The sequence below is a fragment of the Anguilla rostrata genome, chromosome 1, assembly GCF_018555375.3.
Source record: "Anguilla rostrata isolate EN2019 chromosome 1, ASM1855537v3, whole genome shotgun sequence".
Classification (NCBI taxonomy): Eukaryota; Metazoa; Chordata; class Actinopteri; order Anguilliformes; family Anguillidae; genus Anguilla; species Anguilla rostrata.
The window spans coordinates 1,873,318-1,885,000 of record NC_057933.1 but is presented as its reverse complement, the minus strand read 5'-3'; the positions used below and the strand labels follow the sequence as shown (position 1 = coordinate 1,885,000).

Sequence of the window (11,683 nt, the reverse complement as noted above, 5' to 3'; positions counted from 1 at the left end):
ACTGTGTGTGCATATTTGTGTGTGTGTGTGCGTACGTCTCCTGTGTGTGCGAACATGTGTGTGTGAGTGTCACAAAATGACACACAGAAGTTTGCCTCTTTCAAATCCTAAATGAACCAATCAGAGGACAGAAGGCCGAGATGCGGCCCCTCCCCCGTCGGGAACGTGCGTTTCCAGGGCGATAAAGCGGCTTTAGCGGCGGAGCGGCGTGGGCGGGGGGCGGGGGGGGGCGGGTGGTTAGAGAGGGGGGGGGTTAGAGAGGTCCTAATCGCTTTACCTCCAGAGGGAGGGCACTTAGGACGGGGCTCACCCGAAAGCGCTCTCCCTGGTGTCAGGACCTCAGGAAAGCTGCTAATGCAGAATCGGGAGCTGATTGGCTAGGCCTGCAGAATCGGGAGCTGATTGGCTGGGCCTGCAGAATCAGGAGCTGATTGGCTGGGCCTGCAGAATCAGGAGCTGATTGGTCTGGTGCTCCTGCGGCCGCCGGGCTGTTGTATCTCTTTCAGAACCCTTTGTGTGTGGGCGGGGCCGGTGATTTGGGATGATAATAAATGTAGCGGGTGTTTGAGCGCCTGATTTTACGCGCTCTAGTGGGGGGGGGGTCTGCCCCGACGTTCCAACACAAGCAGCCATTGTCTCAGCTCATTAACGGAATCTCAGGAGCGGGTGAGGGGGTGGCGGGTCGGGAGACGGGGGGTGTGTGTGTGTGTGGGGGGGTGGGGGGGTTGGGTGTAACATAGAGCCTGTTGCTGAGCCAGTATAGCAGCTGTCAGGATTTGAACCTGCAATCTCCTGGAGACGTGGCATAGTGCACGTGGGATGTTACATCCGGGAGAGTGACTGTTCATAACGCCAGTGAAAAAGCAGAATCTTGTCCACCTCCTGCCCCGCCCTCCCCCCCTCCCCCAACATAAGCACCTGGTCTGTCAAAAATGATGCACCCTTGCCTCTCCCCACCCTACCCACCACGGAGTCACAACTGCCCCAAACCCAAACCCGGACCCATCCCAAGAACTCCGCCCCGCCCGGACAGAGCAGTTTGGGATCCACCCAGCTGGGGGGCCGTGGAGTTAACCGGGATTAGCCGGGATTGTCTGGGATTACGCGGGATGGAGTGGGATTAAGTGTGATTGCCAGGTTCTGGGGGTGTTAGGGGGGCCAGGAGGTGAAGCGTTACCCACAACGCCGCTGCCTCAGACAGGCGAGACGGGGTGGGGGTGGGGGGGGGGGGGGGGGAGGTTGGGACGATGATGCAGACCTGAACAGGCAAAAAAAACAAAAAACTATTTATATCCCTGAAGGGGACATGCTGGGGATAGTATGACACCCTGTGTTTAAAGCAGGACTGACACACACTCACACACACACACACACTCACACACACACACACACACACACACACACACACACACACACATCCACACACACACACACACCACACACACAACACACACACACACACAGTCACACACACACACACACACTCACACACTCACACACACACACACACAACACACACCACACACACACACCACCACACACACACACACACACACACACACACACCCGGGGTGGGGATGGGTGCTGGGGGGGGGTGTGCGGGGTGGAGGCCCCGGGGTGGGGATGGGCGTTGGCGGTAAAGCCTCTCTGGTCCGCTTTGCCGTGGGAACCGAGAGGAGAACTAACAGAGACTCTCAGACGCTGGGACAGACTGTACTGGAGGGAGGGGCTGAAGGAATAGAGCAGGGCTGGCTGTGATTTGCTGAAGGAAGAATGTGGGGCTGACTGTGATTGGCTGAAGGAAGGGTGTGGGGCTGGCTGTGATTGGCTGAAGGAAGGGTGCAGGGTGGCTGTGATTGGCTGAATGAAGGGTGGAGGGCTGGCTGTGATTGGATGAAGGAAGGGTGCAGGGCTGGCTGTGTTTGGCTGGAATCATTACATTTGGGTGAGCAGACTTATGGAGGGGCAGGTAGCTCATTGGTGTGGAGAGATACATTATGGTACAGTGTGTGGTTGGCATGGCTGGTGGTACAGTCGGGTTGGGGTGTTTGGCAGTAGGTGTGTTTTGTGCTAAAGTGCGGCTGGTGCATTCGGTAGTTGGTGTGTTTGGTGGTACTGTGTGGTTGGCATGTTTAGTGTTTGGTGTGTTTAGGTTCACAGTGCGGTTGGGGTGTTTGGTGGTACAGTGCTGTTGGGGTGTTTGGTGGTACAGTGCGGTTGGGGTGTTTGGTGGTACAGTGCTGTTGGGGTGTTTGGTGGTACAGTGCGGTTGGGGTGTTTGGTGGTACAGTGCGGTTGGGGTGTTTGGTGGTACAGTGCGGTTGGGGTGTTTGGTGGTACAGTGCGGTTGGGGTGTTTGGGTTCACAGTGCGGTTGGGGTGTTTGGGTTCACAGTGCGGTTGGGGTGTTTGGTGGTACAGCGCTGTTGGGGTGTTTGGTGGTACAGCGCTGTTGGGGTGTTTGGTGGTACAGCGCTGTTGGGGTGTTTGGGTTCACAGTGCGGTTGGGGTGTTTGGTGGTACAGCGCTGTTGGGGTGTTTGGTGGTACAGTGCGGTTGGGGTGTTTGGTGGTACAGTGCTGTTGGGGTGTTTGGTGGTACAGTGCTGTTGGGGTGTTTAGGGTTTGGGGTGTTTGGGTTCACAGTGCGGTTGGGGTGTTTGGTGGTACAGTGCGGTTGGGGTGTTTGGTGGTACAGCGCTGTTGGGGTGTTTGGTGGTACAGTGCGGTTGGGGTGTTTGGTGGTACAGCGCTGTTGGGGTGTTTGGTGGTACAGCGCTGTTGGGGTGTTTGGTGGTACAGTGCGGTTGGGGTGCAGCTACACAACCCTGCACCTCTCGCACACACACTCACACGTAGACACACACACACACACACACACACACACACACACACATTCACTTACACACACACCTACAGATACATATATACACTCACACACACTCACTCACTCACTTGAACACACACAAACGCACCCACATTCACTTACACACACACACACACACATACAGATACACACACACACACACATACAGATACACGCACATACACACACACACACACACACAGATACACGCACATACACACACACACACACACACACACACGTACTCACTCTCACTAGCACACACACCTTGGTTTTATTCTTCCATCCCGTTTACCCTGTCGCCATGGTTACTCACAGCTGGGGTTCTCCGTGGTGATGGGGTTGCCTGGCGCCCAGGCTTACGGCTCTCCATTTTGGGGCCTTTTTGCGTATTTTTGCTAATAGGAAGATGGGGGGATGGGCTGGGGGCTGGAGAGCATCAATGCAGGCTGCATCTGTGTATCCTGGGAGTACCCCTCCCCCCAGAAACTGCTTTGCGTGTACTGCATGATCTATGTGTACTGTGTGTTTTGTGTGACTACATTTTGTGTGTATTGTGTGTTTTGCATGTACTACATGATCTGTGTGTACTGCGTATTTTGTGTGACTGCATGTTGTGTATGTACTGCGTGTTGTGTGTGTACTGCATGTTGTGTGTACTGCATGTTTTGTGTGTACTGCATGTTGTGTGTACTGCATGTTTTGTGTGTACTGTGTGTTGTGTGGGACGGAGTGTGGCACAGTGGGTAAGGAACTGCGCTTGTAACCGAAAGGTCGCAGGTTCGATTCCCGGGTAAGGACACTGCCGTTGTACCCTTGAGCAAGGTACTTAACCTGCATTGCTTCAGTATATATCCAGCTGTATAAATGGATACAATGTAAAATGCTATGTAAAAGTTGTGTAAGTCGCTCTGGATAAGAGCGTCTGCTAAATGCCTGTAATGTAATGTAATGTAATGTGTATGTACTGCGTGTTGTGTGTGTACTGCATGTTGTGTGTACTGCTTGTTGTGTGTGTGTGACTGTGATGTTTTGGTGGGAAGCTAATTTACTGGCCTTTCCTGTATTGGTCCTTTTTGAGTCCAACTGTACAATGGAGCTGTAGACCACTGGCACACACATGCGCACACACACACACACACACACACACACACACATACACATTGTTATCCATTATCTCTTTAATGTGAATATGATGTCATTACATTTGGCGGATGTGTGAGACAGTGACTGATTTCATGAATGAGTGTGTGAATGAAAAAGTGATCTTGCGAATGAGTGAGTGATAGATTAAATAAAGGAGTGCAGGCAGTGATGTGAGGGGGGATGATAGGCCAAGAGATGGAGAGACTGAAAGTGTCAGAGAGAATAAAATGAAGAGAGGAGAGAGAGGAAGAGAGAGACAGCATCATGTCATGGTGTGAAATCAGGGTGTGCAACTCAATGTTGCAGGTTCGATTCCCAGATGGAGGCACAGCCATTGTACCCCTTGGTAAAGCTACGTAGCCCGAACTGCTTCAGTATTCGGCTGTATTAATGCATTGCAATTATAAAATGTGAGCTTTGCTTTGGATCAGAACGTCTGCTAAATGCCCAAATGTAAGTATAATTGCATTTCTTTTCCACATTTAGTGGATGCTTTTATCTGGAGTGACTCAAATGGCTTATGTTTTTGTTAGACTGGCAATAATGGGGGGGGGGGGGAGGATTTGGGGAAGAGGGGGTTTAGGAGGAGTCGGGGGTGGGGGGGCAGGACATAAAGAGAGGGGGTGTGGCCACCAGGTAAACCTCGCTACGGACTCTCAGAGCCGTTTGCAGCTGAAGGCTCTGTGTCCTCAGTTTGAGGCTGAAGGCTGTGTCCTCAGTTTTAGGCTGAAGGCTGTGTCCTCAGTTTGAGGCTGAAGGCTCTGTGTACTCAGTTTGAGGCTGAAGGCCCTGTGTACTCAGTTTGAGGCTGATGGCCCTGTGTACTCAGTTTGAGGCTGAAGGCTCTGTGTACTCAGTTTGAGGCTGAAGGCTCTGTGTACTCAGTTTGAGGCTGAAGGCTCTGTGTACTCAGTTTGAGGCTGAAGGCTCTGTGTCCTCAGTTTGAGGCTGAAGGCTCTGTGTACTCAGTTTGAGGCTGAAGGCTCTGTGTACTCAGTTTGAGGCTGAAGGCTCTGTGTACTCAGTTTGCTGGCGATGGCTCTGTGTCCTCAGTTTGAGGCTGAAGGCTGTGTACTCAGTTTGCTGGTGATGGCTCTGTGTACTCAGTTTGAGGCTGAAGGCTGTGTCCTCAGTTTGAGGCTGAAGGCTGTGTACTCAGTTTGAGGCTGAAGGCTCTGTGTACTCAGTTTGAGGCTGAAGGCTCTGTGTACTCAGTTTGAGGCTGAAGGCTCTGTGTACTCAGTTTGAGGCTGAAGGCTCTGTGTACTCAGTTTGAGGCTGAAGGCTTGTGTCCTCAGTTTGAGGCTGAAGGCTGTGTACTCAGTTTGAGGCTGAAGGCCCTGTGTACTCAGTTTGAGGCTGAAGGCTGTGTGGCCTCAGTTTGAGGCTGAAGGCCCTGTGTACTCAGTTTGAGGCTGAAGGCTGTGTACTCAGTTTGAGGCTGAAGGCCCTGTGTACTCAGTTTGAGGCTGAAGGCTGTGTGGCCTCAGTTTGAGGCTGAAGGCTGTGTACTCAGTTTGAGGCTGAAGGCTCTGTGTACTCAGTTTGAGGCTGAAGGCTCTGTGTACTCAGTTTGAGGCTGAAGGCTCTGTGTCCTCAGTTTGAGGCTGAAGGCCCTGTGTACTCAGTTTGAGGCTGAAGGCTCTGTGTCCTCAGTTTGAGGCTGAAGGCTGTGTACTCAGTTTGAGGCTGAAGGCCTGTGTACTCAGTTTGAGGCTGAAGGCCTGTGTACTCAGTTGACGGCTGAAGGCTCTGTGTCCTCAGTTTGAGGCTGAAGGCTGTGTACTCAGTTGATGCTGTGATGGCTCTGTGTCTCAGCTTATGTGGCAGCTTCATGTGACCGTTGGGATGAAGAGCGTCTGTCTCTGAGAACTGTGCTGTTGCTGTGAGCTAATGTGCAGGTATGGAGCCACGCTCTGGATACGACGTCCACACACGCGCTCGTCATCAAGACCACACCTACCCCACACACACACTCACACCTCACACACACTCACAACACACACCACACACACACACACACCGATAACCTCTCACACACACACACACCACACCACACACTCTCACACACACACACACACACCACACACCTCACACACACACACACCACACACACACTCTCACCACACACACACACACACACACACCCACACACACACACACACACCACACACTCACCCACACCACACACAACACACCACACACACACCACACACACACACTCACACCAACACAACACCACTCTCCACCACACACACACACACCACTCACACGCATCCACACACTCTCTCTCACACACACACGCACACACACACACACTCACACGCATACACACACTCTCTCTCACACACACACACACACTCACACACACACTCACACGCATACACACACTCTCTCTCACACTCACACACACACTCACACGCATACACACACTCTCTCTCACACACACACCCACACACACGCATACGCACACTCTCAAACACACACACGCTCACACACACACACACATTTCCACTCCCACCCAGGAGCTAAATAAGCACAGCTAAATAAGGATGGGGTCCAGTTTGTACCAACCAGATCTGTCCCTTCCTAGTCCTTGGGGTGTCTGTCTCACCCCTGCCCTCCCAGTCACCATGCCTGTCTGTACTGGCGCCCCCCTGTGGTGGAATAAACTGCCCACAGTGGTCAGGACAGCGGAGTCATTGGCTGTCGTGATTTAGACTAAAGACCCACCTCTTCAGTCAGCCTATCGGCTCCTCTTATCACCGGCTGTGCTGATGAATTTGGTGATCGTTATGGCGTTAGTGCTGCCTCCTGTGTTACCGTGTATTTGGGATGTTTGTGCCACTGTTCTAGGTTGCCATGGGTACCTGCATTAGTGCTTAATTGATGTTATAGGTGTGTTCTCTCCGGTCTGGGAGTGTTCTTACCCTGGGCTCAGGTGGAGGCACTTTGTTTTTTACTTATTTTTAAACTGTTATCTAATCAGGTACGGCACCTGAGAGCTCAGTTCTCTTTCACAGTTCTCTGGGGAATCGGTGTGGCCAGGGAATGTGTAGCCAATCAGATGTAGGGGATGATTAGCCAATCAGATGGAGAGAATGATGATCAGGTGGCCAGATATCGAGAGCCGGTTTTGTGGGAATTTGTTTAATGAGTTTAATGGCTCTTCTGAAGGATGGCACCTCGTATAACACAGTGTCCCCATCACATCATAAATCGCTCTGGATAAGAGTGTCTGCTAAATAAATGTGGCATAGTGAGTCCAGTCAGAACGGTACCCCCCCCAACCAGCCAATCCAGTTAAAACCAGTTCCAGGGTCTGTGCTGAGCTGGAGGCTGAGCTGGATTGGTACAGATCTAGATTTGTCCTCCAATCACATTCCTTCATCCGGCAGTCCTTTGAGTGCCTCTTCCCTCTTCTCTTCTCTGCTGTCTTCCTTTTTTAAAAAAACAAAAAAAAAAAAAAAAAGTTTTATTTTTGTAATTTACTTTCATATTCCTGAAGTAAATCTGGCTGGCTGCCCGGGTTCAGTATTTAAAGAGCTCTCCTAACAAATCAATAGCGGAGTCTGTCTGCCAAGACGTCCGCCAGACGTGAATCACTGAATCATTCCTTAACCTTCGGCAGAGGTTGGAGTGAGCTTTCAGCATCCATCTCTCCCCCCCCCGCCACCCCCCCAACCTGCTCCCCGCCCAGCGTTTCCTTCAACACCCCCCACCCCCGAGACGCTGCCAATCACACCCAACGCGCATGCCACTAACCGCCCCCTCCACCCCCCCAGAGCTGGGGAGGTCGGGTCCGATTTCGACATTTCAATTTCAGCCAATTCAGGAAAATTCATTGAAATTCGCTTCACGAATCCTCAGATTCCTCCTGGACTATTACAGCCCTCTTTTCCCTTTTTTTTACTATCGCTGAAGTGAATTCCGGTTGGTTTGCCTGAATTGACTGGAGCTGTGAATGAATTTAAGGGCCAATCCTGACACTCGCATGGTGTCTCTTGTCATCTGTGCTAAATTATAACACTGTCTCTGAAAAGCACAATAAATAAAATTGCATTATCATGTACTTATCTTGTGTATTATATTAATAATAACAATAATAATAATAATTATAATTATTATTACTTCTCTAATGTAGCCTCTCCCACTCTGTTTCTCTCTCCCTCTCTCTCTCTCTCCCTCCCTCCCTCTCCCCCTCCCCCTCTCTCCCCCCCCTCTCCCCCCCTCTCCCTCCCTCCCTCCCTCCCTCCCTCTCTCCATCGCAGAACTCCATCCGGCACAACCTGTCCCTGCACACTCGTTTCATTCGCGTGCAGAACGAGGGCACGGGGAAGAGCTCCTGGTGGATGCTGAACCCGGAGGGGGGCAAGGCGGGCAAGGCGCCGCGCCGCCGGGCCGTCTCCATGGACAACAGCGCCAAGTACCTGAAGAGCAAAGGGCGAATCAGCCGCAAAAAGGTGGCGGCGGGCCGGGCGGGGCTGGGGGCGGGGCTGCAGGGCTCTCCGGAGCAGGGCAGCCCCGCGGGGAAGGGCGGGGCGGCGGTGGGGGGCGGGGGCGGGGGCGGGGCGGAGGAGTTCGACGCCTGGACGGACCTGCACTCCCGGGGCAGCTCGTCCACCTCCACGCTGAGCGGCCGGCTCTCCCCCATCCTGGCGGAGGCGGAGCTGGAGGAGGGGGAGGAGGAGGGGGGCGTGTCCTGCTCCGCCTCCCCGCGGCTGTACCCCAGCCCCTCCAGCGCCCGCTCGCCCGCGCTGGGCTGCCCCGCCGTGGAGCTGCCGCAGCTCACCGACCTCGCCGGCGCCATCAGCCTGGAGGACCGTCTCCTGGACGACGGCTACCGCCAGCCCGCCCGCCACAAGCGCCCCGCCTTCCGCTACGGCCCGGCGGGCGGGGCCGGGGGCGGGGCGGTGTACGGCCAGCCCGCCCTCGGCATGCTGCGGCACCACTCCCCCATGCAGACCATCCAGGAGAACAAGCCGGCCAGCTTCCAGGGGTCCCTGCGGGGGTACGGGGGCGGGAACGCCCTGCAGAACCTGCTCACCGCCCCCCAGTACTGCCCCAAGGACATGATGATGCGGCCCGAGGGGGCGGAGCCAAGAGGCATGATGGCCCCGCCCACATCCAGCAATGGGGTGGGGTCACATAATCATAGCCACACCCACAACCATCACCCTGGTCACCACCACAACCCCGCCCACAACCACAACCCCACCCACAACCATAACCCCGCCCACAACCACAATCCAACCCACAACCATAACCCCGCCCACAACCACAACCCAGCCCACAACCATAACCCCGCCCACAACCACAATCCAGCCCACAACCATAACCCCGCCCACAATCACAACCCCACCCACAACCACAATCACAACCCCGCCCACAACCACAACCACCCTCACAACCACAACCCCAACCCCAGCCAGAACCACGCCCACTTGCACGGTGGTCGTCCCCGGCAACAGCCCCCTGCCCCCAGGGTGGGGGGGGGTCTCTTGCAGCAGCAGCCCTACGGCCTCAAGGCCCCTCCCGACCTGTACAGCACCCCCTCCCACGCCCACGCCCACCTGCCCGCCTCCACCGCCCTGCCCCCCAACCCGGCCGGCATGCTGGGGGCCCCCCAGGACTCCTGTCACCTGGCAACTGCCCCCCACCCCCGCCACCAGCCGCCGTACCACAGTGTCCACGGTCACCACCACCACCAGGACATGGCCGACGGCCGGCTCGGCCTCTACCACCACCACCACCACCCCCCCGGCGGGGGCGGGGGCGGGGCGGGCGGTTACCACGGTTACCACCACCCGTACCACCCCCACCCGCACCACCCCCACGAGCGGCTGCCCGCCGACCTGGACCTGGACATCTTCCACGGAAGCCTGGACTGCGACGTGGAGTCCATCCTGCTCAACGACTTCATGGACGCGGACGAGATGATGGACTTCAACTTCGACTGCTCCCTGTCCCAGGGGGTGGGCATGGGCATGGGGGTGGGCATGGGGGTGGGGATGGGCGTGGGGGTGGGCATGGGGATGGGCGGGCTGACCGGCCCCCAGCAGACCCACAACAACCAGAGCTGGGTTCCGGGGTGAAGACCCCTCCTCCCTCGCCCGTGCCCCGCCCAACCAACCCCCCCCCACCCCCGAAAAACAGCCCGCGGCGGCAGGGGACATTACCCACAAGCCCCGAAAGCTGTTGCCGGTGGGGGTGCCCCCCTCCCTCCGCCCCACCCCCGGGTGAACTGGCAGTTCCCGGCACTGCGCTTTCTGACTGCGAATCTTCAGATAAAACTGGAGTAAAAAAGAGAAAAAATGGACTGAAACGCAGTCCCAAACAAAATGCCCTCAACTGATCTGTCTGTTGTTCCTCCCCCCCCCCACCCCCCCCACCCCATCCCGTCCTGGTTTTTGCTGTCTTATTTTGGTTTGTGGGAACAGTCGTGCTGTGATGACAATCTCAGATGTTGCAACAAAACCCCTTCCCAAATCTTCACCTAAAAACCCCTTCCCAAATCTTCACCTAAAAACCCCCTTCCCAAATCTTCACCTAAAAACCCCTTCCCAAATCTTCACCTGAAAAACCCCATCCCAAATCTTCACCTAAAAAACCCCATCCCAAATCTTCACCTAAAAAACCCCATCCCAAATCTTCACCTAAAAAACCCCTTCCCAAATCTTCACCTAAAAAACCCCTTCCCAAATCTTCACCTAAAAACCCCTTCCCAAATCTTCACCTGAAAAACCCCTTCCCAAATCTTCACCTAAAAACCCCTTCCCTAGCTCTACCGCAAAACCCCTTCCCAAACTGTACCGAGAACCCCCACAGGCAACCGTCCAGCCGCACCCCCCCGCCCCCGCCCCCGCCCCCCCGGATGCGCTCAAGCACTTTAAACACGTAGAACACCGCAGAGGGGGGGCTTGTCCCGAACACCACACTTCCTGTCTCCACAACGGCGAAAAACATGGCACCAAAAAAGATTGCATACGCTCTCTCTCGCTCCCTCTATCGCTCTCTTCCCCACTTTCTCTCTCCCTCTCTCTCTCCCTCGCTCTCTCTCTCTCTCTCTATCACTCTCTTCCCGACTTTCACTCTCCCTCTCTCTCTCTCCCTCCCTTTCTCTTTCCCCCCTCTCTCTATCTTTCTCTCTTTCTGACTCTCCCCTCACAAAAGAACAGGACTATATGACACATGAGTTTCCCGAAAAAGAAAAGAAATTTTAAATAAGCACTAAACTGGTTTGTGGATCTGTCAGTGTAGTTGCCTGTCTGGGCATCTCAAAATACAGGGGGGGGGCTGGCTTAATTTGTATGAGGGGGGGGGGCAGGGTGCCTTCTTCCTCAGCCCAGGAGATGAGTTCTCTCCCCCCCCCACCGTGCCCCCCCCCCCTGCTGTGAAGTGAGACGATCTTTCTTCCCCAGGCCCATCAATGGCGGCTTGATTGAAATTCAGCATCTTGCTTTTAATCTCCAAAGTGATGCAGTGGTGATGCATCATTATTGCAAATTTAATGCAGCAGAACTCTCTCCCCCCCCCCCCCCTTCCTCACCCCGCCCTGCCCATTCTTCGGCCTGGCTAACTGAATGTGTTGAGTGTGGGGTGGGGGGGAGAGGGAAGGGGGGGGAACAGTCATCCTGTGGTGAAGGAGAGGGTACCGGGGACACAGGAGAAAA

At 54.8% G+C, this 11,683-nt stretch overlaps 1 protein-coding gene across 1 annotated transcript in view; it reads left to right on the top strand.

Annotated features, from left to right (window-relative positions):
- The window catches only part of LOC135259020 (forkhead box protein O6-like), a 41,140-nt gene extending 29,860 nt beyond the window's left edge, over window positions 1-11,280 (top strand). The window contains exon 2 of the mRNA XM_064342883.1: window positions 8,282-11,280. Coding sequence (XP_064198953.1) covers window positions 8,282-10,105 — 1,824 coding nt within the window. The 3' untranslated portion in view covers window positions 10,106-11,280. The remainder of the gene's footprint in view (window positions 1-8,281) is intronic.
- The last annotated feature ends 403 nt before the right edge of the window (window positions 11,281-11,683 follow it).